Below are 18,784 nucleotides of genomic sequence, written 5' to 3'. Positions count from 1 at the left end.
GAGGGATATAGCGAGGACTGGGGTATACAGCTCAGTTGGAAGAGTGCTTGCCTCACAAAGGCCTTAGGTTCAATCCCCACCACCATTAAAAAAAAAAAAAAAAGATTATGAAACATCCTGTATGTCTTATGAGATACAATGTCACTATTGGGCTAAGACCAAAAGAAATATGATTCCTTAAGTACACTAAAACTGCCTGTAATATTTATGTTATTAACCATTTGTTTGCTTCATCATCTTCCATAAACACTGGACCATGGAGGGTCCCTTTTAACTAACTGGGAAATAATTCACTGAGCGTCACTAATTAGAGTCTGAAGGAACTAATTAGCTTTCCACAATTTATACTTGAGAAGTAACTTAGCAGGGCTTAATTATATTTGGCCCCAGTGTTTCCTTTTATCAATCCTAGGGTCTCCTATTTAAAAAACCAAAAACCAAAAAAACAGACTAATTAATATTTCATTTTTATTTGGTATGCTTTTTATTTTAACTTATTGTGCACATATTTCTCATGTTGGTCTAACATTATTTTCTATCATTTCTAGTTCTGCTGTACTCTTCTAGATTCTGAGTGTTATAGTTCAGATATGTGGTGTCTCTTACAAGCTTATGTTAGACAATGCAAGAAGGTTCAGAGGTTGATATGATTGGGTTATGAGAGCCTTAACCTAATCAGTACATTCGCTGATAGGGATTAACTGAGTGGTAACTGTAGGCAGGTAGGGTGTGGCTGGAGGATATATAACTGTGGGGTATACCTCTGGGGTATATATTTTTGTCTCTGGTGAGCAAGAGCTCTTTCTGTTTCCTGAATATTATGTCCTAAGCTGCTTTCCTCCACCATACCCTTCCATTATGACATTCAGCCTCATCTCCAGCCCAGAGGAATGGAGTTAGTCATCTATGGACTATGAGCCCCAAATAAAAACTGTTCTTGTCAGGTCTTTTATCACAGTAGCAAAATAGCTGACTAAAACAAGAAGTATCCTCCATTTTAATTTTAGTAAATAGAATTTATTTTTTAACTTAATTTTTTATGTGGTGCTAAGGATTGAATCTAGTGCCTCATGCGTGCTAGCAAGTGCTCTACCATTAAGACACAACCCCGTGGGGCTGGGGATGTGGCTCAAGTGGTAGTGTGCTCGCCTGGCATGCGTGCAGCCTGGGTTCGATCCTCAGCACCACATACAAATAAAGATGTTAAAAAAAAAAAAAAGACACAACCCCAGCCCTAGAAAATTTTTATTTTATTTATTTATTTAATTTTTTTGAATTTTTAATATTTATTTTTTAGTTGGCGAACACAACATCTTTGTTGGTATGTGGTGCTGAGGATCGAACCCGGGCCGCACGCATGCCAGGCGAGCGCGCTACCGCTTGAGCCACATCCCCAGCCCCCTAGAAAATTTTTAATACTAGCTATGCAGGAGGCTAAGGTAGGACGATTACAAGTTTGAGGGCAGCCTGGGCAATTTATTGAAAAAAGATATGTTGGGTTAAATATATAAAAATTAAAAAGTTATGTTGGGTAAAATATATTAAAATTAATTAAACCTGTTTTTTTTTTTCCCCCTCAGTACTGGGGATTGAATATTGTAGTGTTCTATCACTGAGCTACACCACCAGTCCTTTTTATTTTGTGACATGGTCTTGCTAAGGCTGAGACACGGACTTGGACTTGTGATCCTCCTGCCTCAGTCTTCTCAGTCTGTTAGTACTTGGATTATAACCAAGTAGTAACCTGTGAGAAATAGAAAGACTGGTGGTCTGTTTTCAGAATATAGTATTCAGCCTAAATTGGATCCAACTGTAGCCATTTTAATTATAGCCCTTCTTTTTTGTCACCCTAATTTTAAAATTAGCCTATCATATATATTGTACCTCAGTCCTCCACTCAGGGTGAAAGGGAAACACTGGGTTAGGTATGTACAATGAGGGACTGCCCCCTCACGCAACCTTGATAGACAGATTCAGTAACATGCTTGTCTGTCAGAAGTAAATGCCTTGCCTTCCCACTTTTAAGCATGAGTTTGATTTCTTGGGACACATTGGTATTTATTTATTTTTTGGTGGTGCCAGGGGTCAAATCCAGGGCCTTGTGCATGTGAGGCAAGCACTCTACCAACTGAGCTATACCCCCAGCCCACCACATTGGTATTTCTAACAAACCCAACATAATCATCCAAAATATCGTTTCAATTCTAATTAGAATAAGATATACTTCATGTCTGTATAAATGTCAAAATATAAAAAATATTAAATATATAATCAATATAACTTATTAATGATATATTTTACATTTTTTATAGTAAGTTTTAAAATATGGCATGCATCATACACTTGAGAAATATAGTTCAGCTCTCACTGGCCTTTTTTTTTTAATAATGTGTGTTACTGGTGATTGAACCCAAGATCTTCGGCATGCCAGGATGTGCTCTACTACTGAGCTACACCCCAGACTTTTATTTGGAGGCAGGGTATAACTAAATTTTTCAGGCTAAACTGCCTCAGCCTCCAGAGTAGCTGAGATTGTAGCTCACACAGGCCACATTTCAAGTGCTTAGTTAACTACATGCAGAAGTGGTAATGGATAGTGCAACCTGCAAGTCTTAAGAAATACATGGGATTCTACCAATGAGATGCCCTGGTCCTGAGAATTTTTTTTATTTGTTCTTAAGAAACTGCCATCTCAAAGGCTGGGTGCAGTGGTGCACGCCTGTAATCCCAGCAGCTCGAAAAGTGGAGGTAGGATAGTAAATTCAAGCCAGCCTCAGTAATTCAGCGAGGTGCTATCAACTCAGTGAGGCTCTGTCTCTAATAAAATACAAAATAGGGCTAGGGATGTGGCTCACTGGTCAAGTGACCCCGAGGTGAGTCCTTGGTACCAAAAAAAAAAAAAAAAAAAAAAAAGAAAAAGAAAAAAGAAACTATTACCTCAAAAATGATATGTGAGAGAAATATGATTTATCAATTATTCATGGTTATGTTCCACACATATGTGTCTGTGTGTGTCTCTGAGAGTATGTATATATAAAGATTCCTTCCTAAATATTTATGTAAATTTTTCGAATTCAATATTTTGCCATCGTGCTATAACCCAAGCCCTTTTTGTGATGAATTCACATTAAGTTGCTGAGGCTGGTCTCGAACTTGTGATCCTCCTGCCTCAACCTACTAAGTTGTTGGGATTACAGGCCTATGCCACAATATCCAGAAGCCAGGAAAACAACAAAATGTGTGTGTGTGAGCGTGTGTATACATACACAAATATAAATATATGTTTTCGTCGTCTTTTTTTTTTGCACGTGTGAGTATGTGTGTATATTGCTAGGAATCGAACCCAGGGTCTGGACATGCTAGGCAAGTGCGTTTTTAAAAATTTAATTTAGTTGTAGTTGGACACAATACCTTTATTTATTTATTTTATGTGGTGCTGAACTCAGGGTCTTGAACACACTAGGCAAGCACTGTACCGCTGAGCCACAACTCCAGCCCCTAAGCAAGCACTCTTTACCATTGAGCCATATCCTCAGTCCTTTTTCATTTTCTGAGATAGGCTTTCACTATGTTGCTGAGACTGGTCTAGAACTTGGGATCCTCCTGCTTCAGCCTCCTGAGTCGCTGGGATTGTAGTTATGTCCCGCCAGTCCAGCACCCTATTTTTTTTTTTAATTTGAACTTTCCTGTGGTATTGGGGATTGAACCCAGGGCCTGGAGACTGCTAGGGGAGTGGTCTACCACTTAGCTACAGACTCTGTCAAAAAATTATTTTAAATTGTTAATTTTGCAAAATTTCAAAATATTTGATATTTTATCTTAAATTTTCATTTGCTTTCTCTGTTATTTTTTAGTGGATTTGGGAGTTGAGGGTTGGGCTTTGCACATACTAGTTTTATCTCCAGATCTTGTTTGTTTTATTTTTCAGAAATAGTCTAAATTGCTTAGGGTGGCCTCAAACTTGCAATCCTACTGCCTTAACCTCAAGAGTAGCTGGGCTTACAGTAGTGCACTACCATGCCTGACTATCTTAAACTTCTGAGATATAATTAGGAAATTAAAATTCACCATTTTAAGGTGTATAGTTTGATGTGTTTGAATATATGTTGCATATTAACCTTCAACCCATTTAAGATGATTCTTTTGGGCTGGGGTTGTGGCTCACTGGTAAAGTGCTTGCCTAGCATATGTGAGGCACTGGGTTTGATCCTTAATACCACATAAAAACAAAGATATTATGTCCATCTACAACCAAAAATATTGATTGATAATGGTGCTGGGGATTAAAAAAAAAAAAAAAGAAAAAAAAAAGAAAAAAGATGATTATTTCTATCACTCCACAAAGTTTCTTCCCAGTCATTTACCCTAATCATTGTTCTGATTTTCATTAACATAAATTAGTTTTGTCTCTTTTTTAAAGAGTTTTGTCTGTCAAATGATATAGTGGGATTTGCAATGTGTGCCTTATGTTAAGATATAAAAATGTTTGATACATACCCATGTTAAGCTGCTCATTAATAATTTGTTCCTATTTATTTATTTATTTATTTATTTTTGTGGTGCTAGGGATTGAACCCAGGGCCTTATGCATGCAAGGCAAGTTATTCTACCAAGCTATATCCTCAGCCCAGTAATCTGTTCCTTTTTAATAGCTTAGTAGCATTCTAATATGCAGGAGTATAACAACAGTCTCCCATTGTTGGATACCTGGGATATGTCCAGGGTTTGTCTATAGTTGATATGAAATTTTTGTGTGAACAATTTTTCATTTCTGTTGTATAAATACTTAGCAATATGATCACATTAAGGTTTAAAGTCATGGCATTTATTTAATTCCAGATAGGAGAGGGGCAGGGAAGAGAGGAGAGAGAGGAAAGAGAGATTCCTAAATGAAAGAAACTCATGGCTTTGTGTAGCTTTAAGTGGTTCAGGAACTGAAGTAATATCCTATCAGTGTCATTATGTATATATACCTTTCCTGAACCATGATTCTGATTGATTGATAATGGTGCTGGGGATTGAACCCAAAGCCTCACACGTGCTAGGCAAGCATTCTACCACTAAGCCACATTCCCAGCCCTATTTGGTTGACAAAATGAAACATTTTTCTAATTTGGGGACAAATTTTTATTTCAATTGTGAGAATACTTTTTTGAAAGCTACTTTGATTTAATAGAGAATCTCACAATTGTATGAATTGTCACTTGCCTTCAGAAAACACACCTGTAACTTGTTTAGAATGAATATTATAGACTCATCTTCATTTATGTACAAATGAAAAAAAAACTAAGAATATTCAAAGAGACTATGAACTCAGATCATAAGAAGTGGCCATCAGAGGCTAGGAGAGGTGGCAGATATCTGTAATCCCAGCGGCTCAGGAAGCTGAGGCAGGAGGATCATGAATTCAAAGCCAGTGTTAGCAACTAAGGGAGCCCCTAAGCAACTTAGCAAGACCCTGTCTCTAAATAAAACATAAAAGAGGGCTGGGATGCCACTCAGTGGTTAAGTGCTTCTGGGTTTAATCCCTGGTAACAAAAAAAAAAAAAAAAAAAAAGCCCACATCTTCAGTCCCCTGTATTTTTTGAGACAGATGAGACAGGGCCTCACCAGTTGCTGAGGTTGGCCTTGAACTTACCATCCTCCTGCTTCAGCCTTCCAAGTTGCTGGGATTAAAGTTGTGTGCCACTGAGTACAGCATGTTTTTAGTTTTTATAGCTTTGAAAATAATGACACAAATCTACCACCCTCTCCCTTTAGTACTTGTCTCCACATTACCATTACTATTATCTTTTTTTGGGGGAGGGCAGGTATTGGTGATTAAACCCAGGGGTGCTTTACCACAAAACTATAGCCCCAGCCCTTGCCATATTCCTGCCTCAGCCTCCTGAGTTGTTAGGATTACAGGTGTGTGCCATGGCTCCTGGCTCAAAATAAATTTTTAAAAAGGGCCGGGAATATATCTCAGAGGTAGAATGCTTCTGGGTTTAATCCCTGGTACTGGGGGAAAAAATCTTGAGTTTCAAAATTTGTTTCAAATACTTTCTTCATTAAGGATTCTACATAAATGCATACAATAAGGGCTGGGGTTGTGGCTCAGTGATAGAATGCTTGCCTAGCATGTGTGAGGCCCTGGGTTCGATCCTCAGCACCACATAAAAATAAATAAATAAAATAAAAATACTGTGTCCATCTATAACTAAAAAATATTTTTAAAAATGCATATAATATATGCACTACAGTATTATTTGTAACAGCAAAAAATGAAAACATTATGAATTGTTAAACATAAAGGAATGCTATATAAATGTCATTCCATATAATGAAATTCCAGGAAGCCAAGAGAAAGAATAAATCAGAGCTTTGTACCGACAATCTGTAAAGATATAAAAAAACAAAACAAAACAAACAAACAAACAAAAAAGTATAAGATAAGAGTCTGTTTCTAAAAAATAAAATGGCTAGGGATATAGCTCAGTAGTAGAGCATTCCTGGGTTCAATCCCCAGTACTCACCACCCTCACTAAAGACATAGTGTCAAACAGAAAAAGGAGGTACTAGAGTAATGTGAATGCTATATAATTATTGGTGTTAAAAATACCACTACATGGGGCTGGAGTTATGGCTTGGTGGTAGGGCACTTGCCTAGCACATGTGAAGCACTGAGTTCAATTCTCAGTACCATATAAATGAATAAATAAAGATATGTGTTCACCTACAACTAAAATTACTTAAAAAACAAAAACAAAACCATGGCGGCCTGCTGCCGCACAAGGAGGAAGAAGAGAAAGAGGAAGAGTGCCAGCAACAGCAGAGTCACCAGCAGAGAGCAACTGTTCATGTGTGAAGGAGGACCATGCTGCAGTCCCCATCTACCAACAAGTGGCTATCGTGGCCTGCTTGGGACACTGCAGCCACCTCCAGAGCACCCCAGCAACGTGTTGGCCTCCACCTCTGGACGGGGCCTCGAGGCAGCAGCCCACCGCAGCACTGCATACTCCAGCGTTGCCCAATGCCACTGCACCACCTGCCTTCTCGGCCCCATCTCTGAAAGCAGTTGCCTCCATCTTGGGACATCTCTGCCAGCATCTTGGGTTACCTCTGCTGCTGCCACCACCGTCTTTAGTTGGGACAGCTTCCATCTTAGCACACCAGCTAGGGCCTGGAAGCCTAACATCAAGATACTTACAAGTTTGATGCTGCCACTGACACCAATAGGGATGTGGCCATTTCCATCTAGAGACAATAGCCAGGACCCGGAAGACCATCACCAAGATTCCTGCAAGCCCGGTTACAGCAGAGGTATCCCTGCTAGCCTACTTCTCTTGATTCCTCTTTCACTCTTCCTATAATCTAATAATACCTCTATATTCTCACCTCCTACCTCATAAACCCCACATCCAATACTTCCCCCAGCTCTTTGTCCATCATTAGAAACTGTAGACCCCTATGCAAACCTATTTATATTGTAGATATTATCCCAACACATCATTTCTGGTTATTGTGACAAAACTGTAATTGTCTAAATAGGAGCTATATGATTTAAAGCTGCATATTATTTGCACTGGGTGCTGTGAATATTAATCTCCCCCTTAAAGGTGAGGTACTGGTAACCTGCAGACACTACAAGATTATAGAGTAGAAACTGTAATACCTCAGATCCAAACTGCTAGTAAGGAAGACACATGGACAACATGAAAAAACAAGGGAAGAAAGTGCCCCAAACAAACCAAGATGCTGCAATAACAGAATCCATTGACAGCACAGTAGACAGAGTTCAGAATGTACATAATTAAAATGATCTGCAAAGCAAAGAATGATATAAGAGAGCAAATACAGGTAATAATTGATCATGCCAACAAAGAGATAAGAGAACAAAAACAAGTAGCAAAAGATTACTTGTCCAGGGGCTGGGGATGTGGCTCAAGTGGTAGGGCGCTCGCCTGGCATGCGTGCGGCCTGGGTTCGATCCTCAGCACCATATACAAACAAAGATGTTGTATCCGCCGAAAACTAAAAAATAAATATTAAAAAATTCTCTCTCTCTCTCTTAAAAAAAAAAAAAAAAAAAAAAAGATTACTTGTCCAGAAAGAGTTTCTGAAACAAACAAACAAACAACAAACCCAGAAATCCTTGAAATGAAGTAAACAATAAACCAAAGAAAAAATTCAATAGAAAGCATCATCAACAAATTAAATCACCTGGAAGACAGAACCCTAGGCAATGCAAAATATATAATCTTAAAAACAAAGTTGACCACATAGTGAAGATGGTAAAAAACAATGAACAGAGCCTCCAAGAATGGGATAACATGAAAAGACCAAGTCTAAGAATTATCAGGATAGAGGAGGCACACAGATACAAACCAAAGAAATGCACAATCTCTTCAATGAAATAATACCAGAGGGCTGGGGATGTGGCTCAAGCGGTAGCGCGCTCGCCTGGCATGCGTGCGGCCCGGGTTCGATCCTCAGCACCACATACCAACAAAGATGTTGTGTCTGCCAAGAACTAAAAAATAAATATTAAAAAAATTCTCTCTCTCTCTCTCCTCTCTCACTCTCTCTTGGAAAAAAAAAAAAAAAACCCCATATCCGAGGAGCCAAGGAACCAGTGTTGGTCACCATAATAAAGTTTCTAAAAAAAAAAAAAAACAGAAAATTTCCCCCAAATGAAGAATGAATTGGAAAATCAAATACAAGAGGCTTACATGACACCAAATGTACAAAATTACAACAGATACACATCATAATGAAAACTCCTAGCACAGAGAATAAGGATAGAATTTTAAAAGCTGCAAGAGAAAAGTTTCAGATTACATATAGGGGGAAACAAATTTGGATCTCAGCAAATTTTTCAATCCAGATCCTCAAAGCTAAGAGATCCTGGAATAACACATACCAAGCTCTTAAAGAAAATGGATGCAAACCAAGAATCTTATATCCAGCAAAATTAAGCTTAAGATTTGATGATGAAATAAAAACCTTTCCACAATAAACAAAAGTTAAAAGAATTTACAATGAGAAAGCCTGCACTACAAAATATTCTTGGCAAAATATTCCATGAGAAGGGAATAAAAAACAACAATGAAAATCAGCAAAGGGAGGACCTACACTAAAGGAAAAGTCAAAGAGAAACCAAGTCAAGTTAAAAACCAAAAAATAAACCAAAATGACCAGGAATACAAATCATATTTCCATAATAACCCTGAGTGTTAGTAGCCTAAACTCATCAATTATTATTATTATTTTTTTTGAGAGAGGGAATTTTTAATATTTATTTTTTAGTTCTCGGCGGACACAACATCTTTGTTGGTATGTGGTGCTGAGGATCGAACCCGGGCTGCACGCATGCCAGACGAGCGCGATACCGCCTGAGCCACACTCCCAGCCCTAAACTCATCAATTAAAAGACAGACTGGCAGACTAGATTTTTAAAAAGACCCAATAATACGCTGCCTTTAAGAGACTCATCTCATAAGAAAAGACATCCACACACTGAAGGTGAAAGGATGGGAAAAAACATCACTCACATAGGTCACATAAACAAACAGGGGTTTCCATCCTCGTATCAGAGAAAGTGGACTTCAAACCAAAGTTAGTCAGAGGGATAGCAAAGGTCATTTCACACTGCTTAAGGGAATCATACATCAATAAGACATAACAATTGTAAATATCTATGCCCCAAACAATGGCTCATCCACATATATCAAAGAAATCCTTAATTTTAAGAATCAATTAGACCACAAAACAATAATACTGGTTGACTTAACATACCTGTCTCACTGCTGGATACATCTTCCAAAAAAAAAAAAAAAAAAAAAAAAACTAAACAAAGAAACTATAGTACTCAATAATACAATCAATAATTCAGATTTAACAGACATATATAGAATATTTCATCCATCGACAACTGAATATACTTTTTTCTCAGTAGCACATGAATCCTTCTCTAAAATAGACATATGTTATCCCACAAAGCAAGTCTTAGTAAATACAAAAAAACAGAGAACTACCTTGCATTCTATCAGACCATAATGGAATGAAATTAGAAATCAATGATAAAATAAAAAATTAGAAGCTACTCCAACACCTGGAGACCAAATAATACTCTATTGAATGATGCGTGGATAACAGAGGACATCAGATACAAAAAATTCTTAAGAGGTAAATGAGAACTCCAATACAACATCAAAATCTCTGGGACATTATAAAGGCAGTGCTAAGAGGAAAGTTCATTGCATTGAGGTCATTCATTAAAAGAATAAAAAGTCAACAAATAAACAACCTGATATTACTCTCAAAGCCCAAGAAAAAGAACAACAAATCAATACCCAAAGTAGAAGACAGGAAATAATTAAGTCAGAGCTGAAATCAATGAAATTGAAACAGAAGAAATAATTGAAAAAAACTGACAAAACAAAAAACTGGTTCTTTGAAAAATTAAATAAAATTGATAAACTCTTAGCCACTCTAATGAGGAGAGAGAAAACTCAAATTACTAAAATTTATGATGAAAAGGAAATACCATGACAGACACTACTGAAATACAGAAAATAATTAGAAACTATATTGAAAAATTTTTTTAATATTTATTTTTTAGTTTTAGGTAGAAACACTACCTTTATTTTAGATTTATGTGATGCTGAGGATTGAAGCCAGTGCCTCATGCAAGCTAGGCAAGCATTCTACCACTGAGCCATAACCCCAGCCCCTATTTTTGAAAATGTACGCTCCAGTAAAATAGAAAATTTCAAAGACACTGACAACTTTCTAGAGGCATATGATCTGCCCAAACTGAATTAGGAGGACATATCAAAATTTAAACAGATCAATTTCAAACAAGGAAATACAAGATGCCATTAAAAGCCTACCAACCAAGAAAAGCCTGGGACCAGATGGGATTCTCAGTTGAGTTCTACAAGACCTTCAGAGAATAATTAATACCAATACTCCTCAAATTATTCCATGAAATAGAAAAGAAGAGAACCCTTCCAAACTCATCCTATGAAGCTAGTATCATCCTGATATCAAAACCAGATAAAGATATAACACAGAAAGAAAGCTTCAGACCAATATCCCTGGTGAACTTAGATGCAAAAATTCTCATTAAAATTCTGGCAAATCACATACAAAAACATCAAAAAGATAGTGCACCATGATCAAGTGGGATTCATCACAGGGATGCAAGGTTGGTTCAGCATATAGAAATCAATAAATGTAATATATCACATCAATAGACTTAAAGACAAGAATCATATAATTAGCTCAATAGATGTAGAGAAAGCATTTGACAAATACAGCACCTCTTCATGTTCAAAACACTAGAAAACTAGGAATAGTAGGAATATACTTCAACATTGTAAAAGCTATATATGCTAAGCCCAAGGCCAACATCATTCTATTTTTTTTTTAAAGAGAGAGTGGGGGAGGGAGAGAGAGAGAGAGAGAGAGAGGGAGAGAGAGAGGAAGAGAGAGAGAGAGAGAGAGAGAGAGAGAATTTTTTAATATTTATTTTTTAGTTCTCGGCAGACACAACATCTTTGTTTGTATGTGGTGCTGAGGATCAAACCCGGGCCGCATGCACTCCAGGCGAGCGCGCTACAGCTTGAGCCACATCCCCAGCCCCCAACATCATTCTAAATGGAGAAAAATTGAAAGCATTCTCTATAAAAACTGGAATAAGACAGGGATGCCCTCTTTCACTACTTCTATTCAACAGTCCTTAAAATTCTAGCCAGAGCAATCAGACAGATGAAAAAAATTAAAGGGATACGAATAGGAAAAAGAACTCAAACTATCATTATTCGCAGAGGACATGATTCTATATTTAGAAGATCCAAAAAATTCCACCAGAAAACTTCTAGAACTAAGAAATAAATTCAGCAAAGTAGTGGGATATAAAAATCAATACCAATAAATTAAATGCATGTCTATACATAAGCGATAAATCCATTGCAAGAGAAATTAGGAAAACTCTCCCATTCACAATAGCCTTAAAAAAACAAAAACAAACAAACTTGGGAACAGATCTAACAAAAGAGGTAAAAGACTTCTACAATGAAAACTATAGAACACTATAGAAAAAAAATTGAAGAAAACCTTAGAAGATAGAAAGATGTCCCATGCTCTTGGATAGGCAGAATTAATAAATGAGCAGCCAATCAACTTACAGTTTATTTTTATTGAGTTTTTGTTTCATATCTCTAATAGAGGTGTGAAAAAGTTCTGGGTTCAGTTGAAGTTCCTGATAAAGAAACACAACTGAGATTTCTTTTCAGTGATAAAATCTGCATATTTGTATTCAACAATGCAAGCTCCTCCTTTTTTGGCTTAATGAATATCATTTATTTGGTATGAAATCTTTATACTATATGTTCCACATGTTAAGAATAAATAAATGCACATCAAATCTTGGTTTAAAAAAAAATTTTCAAGGTGGCCATACTACCAAAAGTGTTTATAAAGATTTAATGCAATTCCAATTAAAATCCCAACAACAGGGGCTGGGGATGTGGCTCAAGCGGTAGCGCGCTCGCCTGGCATGCGTGCGGCCCGGGTTCGATCCTCAGCACCACATACCAACAAAGATGTTGTGTCCGCCGAGAACTAAAAAATAAATATTAAAAATTCTCTCTCTCTCTCTCTCACTCTCTCTCCTCTCTCACTCTCTCTCAAAAAAAAAAAAAAAATCCCAACAACATTCTTCATAGCCTATTCAACAAATGGTGCTAGGAAAACTAGAAATCCATATGTAGCAAAATGAAACTAAACCTCTATCTCTCACCCTGCAGAAGTGGATCAAAGACTTAGGTACTAGAACAGAACCCTGTGCCTAACAGAAGAAAAAGCAGGCCCCAATCTTCATCATGTCAGCTTAGGATCTGACTTCCTTAACAAGACTCCTAAAGTGCAGGAAGTAAAATCAAGAATCAATAAATGGGATGGATTCAAACTAAAAAGCTTCTTCTCAGCAAAGGAAACAAACAATAATGTGATGAGAGAGCCTACAGAATACCAAAAAAAAAAAAAAAAAAACAAACAAACCAAAAAACCTTTACTGCATTCAACTCAGAACATTAATCTCCAGGATATATTAAGAACTCAAAAAACACCAAAAAACCAAATAACCCAATCAATAAATGGGCTAAGGAACTGAACCCTTCACAGAAGAAATACAATCAATCAAAAATGTTCATCATCTCTAGCAATTAGAGAATGCAAATCAAAACTACTCTAAGATTTCATTTCACTCCAGTCAGAATGGCAATTATCAAGCATACAAGCAATAGTAAGTGTTGGTGAGGATGTGGGGGAGGGGGGAGTACACTCATACATTGCTGGTGGGACTGCAAATTGGTGCAATCACTATGGAAAGCAGTGTGAAGATACCTCAGAACACTTGGAATGGGACCAGCATTTGACCCATCTATCCCACTCCCCAGTTTATACTCAAAGGACTTAAAAATCAGCATACTACAGTCATGCAGCCACATCAATGTTTACAGCAGCTTAATTTATAATAGCTAAACTATGGAATCAACCTAGATGCCCTTTAACAGATGAATGGATAAAGAAAATGTGGTACATATACACAATGGAATATTACACAACTTTAAAGAAGAATGAAATTATGGCATTTGCAGGCAAATGAATGGAACTAGAGAACATCATGCTAAGTAAAATTAGCCCTAGGCAAGCGTTCTACCACTGAGCCACAACCCCCAGCCCCTGTATTTGGATTTTTAAAGGACCTGAGCATCATGAATTTATTTATTTATTTTTTAAAACACTTTCAAAGATAGTTTAGCAGCTTCTTCTTTTTTTTTTTAAATTTATTTATTTATTTTAGTTTTCGGTGGACACAACATCTTTGTTTGTATGTGGTGCTGAGGATCGAACCTGGGCCGCACGCATGCCAGGCGAGCACGCTACCGCTTGAGCCACATCCCCAGCCCCATGAATTTATACAGAAGAAATTTGACTGCTTTTTAAAATCAATCATATTTCACTCACAAACAACATTGTTCTACTGTATATATATTTTTTTTGTCACTATTTTACTGGTAATTTGTCACAGTATTTTAAATTTCTTTCTTTTTTTGGTACTAGGAATTGAACCCAGGGTTAATCAAATAGTGAGCCATATCCACAGCACCCCCTCGCCCTCCTTTTTAGAGACAGGGTCTCACACTAAGTTGCTTAGAGCCTCAATAAGCTTTGAACTTGTGATCTTCCTGTCTCAACCTCCCAAACTGCTGGGATTATAGGCATGCATGTACTATCGTGCCTAGCTCATTTTTTTTTTTTTTTAGTGCCAGGAATTGAACCCAAGGTCTTGCCCATGCTTGATAGGTGCTCTACCTTCCCAGGCCCCATTTCCTTGCTATCTTATAACTCATATAAGAAGTAAAAATTCAACCTGTAATCCCAGAAGTGCAGGAGGATGAGGCAGGAGGACTGCAAGTTTGAGGCTAGCCTGAACAATTTAAGTGAGACCCTGGTCTTATTTTTTTTTTGGTGGTGCCGGGAGGGAACCCCTGAGCCTCTTGCATGCTAGGTAAATATTACCACTAAGATACACCTCCAACTCCCCTCTGTTTTAACCTTTACAAAAAAGTAACTTTGAAACAAACAATTTGCTTTTTATTTTCTATTTCTGCTTTCCTTAGTCCTTTTCCATCTATAAACCAATCTCCCTTGCTTGGATCATGGGAACACTCTATTTTGTAGAATGAGATGTTGACTAATTCTAGAATTAGAAAAAAAATTAACTAAATTTGTTGTAATTTTGCCTTTTTTTTTTTTTTTTTAAAAACCTTTTCCTTTTTGGTACTGGGGATTGAATCCAGGGTGCTTTATCACTGAGCTACAGCCCCAGCTAATTTTTTTTTTTTTTTTTTTTTTACGGTATTAGAGACTGAATCCACGGGCTGTGTACCATTCATATCCCCAGTCCTTTTAAAAAATATTTTATTTAGAGACGGGGTCTTTCTTTTCTTTTTTGTTTTTCTTAGAGAATTTTAATATTTATTTTTTTTAGTTTTCGGCGGACACAACATCTTTGTTTGTATGTGGTGCTGAGGATCGAACCCGGGCATGGCAGGCGAGTGTGCTACGGCTTGAGCCACATCCCCAGCCCATAGAGACAGGGTCTTTCTGAGTTGCTTAGGGCCTCACTAAATTGTGGAGACTGGCTTTGAACTCACAATCCTGTCTTAGCCTCCTGAGCTGCTGTGATCACAGGTGTGTGCTACTACACCCAGCTCCCAACTCAATCATTTTTTATTTTGAGACAGTCTTGGCTAAATTGCTTAGGGTCTAAGTTACTGAGGCTGGTCTTGAATGTGAACCCTCTGCCTCAGCCTCTCCAGTCACTGGGATTACAGATGTGTCACCTCGCCCAACTTGACTTGTCTTTTTACAAAAATGCTGCTATGTATTATGATTGGCTTAAAAAATAATATAAAAAATTTTTTAAAAATTCCAAGTTGTTGAAAGATAAATTTGCATATTTAAGGAAATTAGCTAATCCTAAACAAGTTTAAAAACCAAAGAAAAAGCAGGGTGTGGTGGCATAACCCTGTAATTCCAGGGATGGGGAGTCTGATCTCAAATTTGAAGTCAGCTTCTGCATTTAGCAAGACTGCTTGAAAATTAAAAAAAAAAAATAAACCAATGTAGCTTTCTGATGAAGTGTCTGGGTTCCAATCCCAGTACCAAAACAACAACAACAACAACAAAGGAAAGGTACCTAGCACAGGCCTATAATTCCAGCTACTTAGGAAGTGGAGGCAGGAAGACTGAAAGTTCAGGACCAGTCTCAGCAATTTATTGAGATCCTATCTCAAAATAAAACACTAAAAACAAGGGCTAGGGATGTGGCTCTGTGGTAGAGGCTACTACCATGATGGAGGATCTGGATTCGTTCCCCAGGACCATCCAAAATAATCAAAACCCAAAAGAAAATCACACTTAGGTACACAATAGTTTTATCTGTTAAATAACAAAGAGGGAAAAAAATATATATATATATATATTTTTGGAGTGGTGATTAAACCCAGGGCTACTTTACCACTAAGTTACATCCCCAGTCCTTTTTTGTTTTTTTATTTTAAGACAGGTCTTGAATTTGTGATCTTCCTGCCTCAGCCTCTCAAATTGCAACACCACTCCCACCTGAAAAATATATCTTGACAGAAAAATGACATTTTCTATACAATGACTGTTAAATTAGAAACAGTAAAGGTCAGAAGCCAGTGCATCAAGGAGGCTGGAAAGCCTAAGAACATGCATCTGGTTTAACCCTTAAGGAATTTAATTAATGATTTTTAACTGCAATAAAGTAGGTTCTAAAAAAATGTGCTTGTTTCCATAGATGGAACACTCATTTTGTTTAGATACTCACTTTAAGTTTTCTAATTCCTGTTTCCTCAATGGAGAAGAAGGTGGAGCTGCAATGAATTTGTCTCCATCATGGCTTTTACTGCTGAAATAAAGACAGGTTCTTGATTATGAAAAGAAACAACTAAATGTGATGTTTCCCTATCCCCACTTCTGTTGTTATAAAAAAGTATAAAAGTCAAAACATAGAAAATGTTTAGAAATTTGGTATGAGGTTTTTGTTTTTGGTGTTTTAAAATTTTTTTTTGTATCAGGAATTGAACTCAGGAGCACTTGGCCACTTAGCCACATCCCCAGCCCTATTTTGAATTTAAGAGACCGGGTCTCACTGAGTTGCTTAGCACTTTACTATTGCTGAAGCTGGTTTGAACTCAAAATCCTCCTGTCTCAGCTTCATGAGATGCTGGGATAATAGGCGTATGCCACTCTGCTTGGCTAGTATGAAATTTTTAAAAGAATTTTAAAAAATTTGTTATATGTTAAAGCTATGCTATATATCGGTTCCTTTTCCCTTGTACACAATGACACTTAAAAAAAAATCTCTACCTGAAAACATCTATACTATATAAAAGTAATTACTCAATATTTTCACATATTTTTGATTTTCAGATTGGTTTTTTATCAATACAGCAGAACCAAACTCATTGATGGGGTAAAAAAGAAATCTCAAAATTCTGTTTCAAATTTTCTGTAAAAATCATTTAAAATTATAATTATGTGAGATAAGTTACTATGTGTATAAAGCAGAACTTCATATAATAGTGTTTGTTACTACTAGATAAGCTCTTTTAATTTCTATAGTAGCACAATTTTTAACTTGTACTATAAAACTAGGAACAGATATTCTGGTGGTTAGTGGCTTATAGTATGTTAAGAGAAGAGTCAGAGGATAAAAAGAAATGAGAAATTTCAGAATTTAAGTATTTACTGTAATTAATGTAAAAATTTACTGTTCTGATAACCATGGTACTTCTTACAAATATCACTGTCAACGAACAGCTATTTCTTTCCATTTTCTCTTTTAAGGAGTTCTACTTAGCCTTTCTCTCTTCTAGAAATATTAGAAACATAATCTCCTTTGTTATGGTTTAAAAGAGAATTCAGGAAATTCAGGCTGAAGATTTGGGGAATTGACCTAAAGAACAATGAGGCTAACTAAACAAATCCTGAAGATATTTTGCTAAGGGAGGTAACGGGGATTACAGTACCTGCAAGTTTCACTGCTCTCATTGCTTTCTGTGTTCCCTCCTAATTGACTACTATTTTTAGAGCCATTTTCCTGCTTTGGATCTTGCTGTTCTTCAGGTAATAGCAACAAGGCATTTCTGAGACATATGGCTGCAAATTCCATACTGGCTACAGGAATGGCTGAAGACTGTCCATCACTTAAAAGAACAAAACTAAATTAGCTAAGTACATAGCATAAAAACAAATAAGACTTTTCTATTATTAGGAATAAAACCAATGAGCTGTGAGTGAAAACTCTGTCCTCTTTTCTTTCCTTTTTTGGCTTTAGGAATCAAATCCAGAGGTGATTTACCACTGGGCTACATCCCCAGTCCTTTCATTTTATGTTGAGGTTGGCCTCAAACTTTCAATCCTCCTGCCAGTCCTGGAAAAACTTTTTAAAAGCGGTTAAAAAAAAATGCATTTATTTTTTGCAAAGTCTAATTACTTCAGAAATAATAGCAACTCCAAATTGGAACTTTTACTCAAGTTCCTTTTTTTTTGATACCAAGGATGAAATCCAGGGGCACTCAACCACTGAGCCAGCCACACCCCAAGTCCCAAGTCCTATTTTGTATTTTATTTAGACAGGGAGACAAGGTCTCACTGAGTTGCTTAGTGCTTTTGTTAAGGCAGGCTTTGAACTTGTGATCTTCCTATTTTAGCCTCTGGAGCCACAGGGATTACAGGCATGTGCCACTGTAGTTCAAATGAAGGCTGCACAGGTGAAACTTCCTATATTGCTTTGGTTGCTTTGTTTGTTAGTATATACTCCTAAAACTAGGAATTAGCTTTGAAGTATTTTTTTCCCCTCAGTGTCAGGGATGGAACCCAGGGCTTCGTACTTGCTAGTTAAGTGCTCTGCCACTGAACTATAGCCCCATTGCCTGAATGTATTTGTTTATATATATACATATATATATTTTTTCGAGGGGGGGGGAAGTACTGGGGATTAAACCAGGGGCATTTTTTAAATATTTATTTTTTAGTTTTTTTAGGTAGACACATGTGTTTATTTTATTTTTATGTGGTGCTGAGGATTGAACCCAGTGCCTCATACAATGGTAGGTGAGCACTCTACCACTGAGCCACAACCTCAGCCCCAAACCAGTGGCTTTTAACCACTGAGCCATATCTCCAGCCCTTTTTATTT

The 18,784-nt window shown here is 37.0% G+C and overlaps 1 protein-coding gene across 3 annotated transcripts in view; it reads right to left on the bottom strand.

Annotated features, from left to right (window-relative positions):
* Cnot10 (CCR4-NOT transcription complex subunit 10) overlaps positions 1 to 18,784 on the bottom strand; it is a 74,943-nt gene that overhangs the window by 18,836 nt on the left and 37,323 nt on the right. For 2 of the 3 annotated variants that reach the window (XM_077795657.1, XM_077795655.1), the window contains exons 12-13: positions 17,613 to 17,789; positions 16,409 to 16,489 (exon numbers count right to left, since the gene is read on the bottom strand). In XM_077795657.1, coding sequence (XP_077651783.1) covers positions 16,409 to 16,489; positions 17,613 to 17,789 — 258 coding nt within the window. The remainder of the gene's footprint in view (positions 1 to 16,408; positions 16,490 to 17,612; positions 17,790 to 18,784) is intronic. The other variant, XM_077795656.1, reaches the window with a different exon arrangement.

Source organism: Urocitellus parryii, chromosome 3 (assembly GCF_045843805.1).
Source record: "Urocitellus parryii isolate mUroPar1 chromosome 3, mUroPar1.hap1, whole genome shotgun sequence".
Classification (NCBI taxonomy): Eukaryota; Metazoa; Chordata; class Mammalia; order Rodentia; family Sciuridae; genus Urocitellus; species Urocitellus parryii.
Note: the sequence above shows the minus strand (reverse complement) of the source record. Positions and strands in the feature narration are given on the sequence as shown.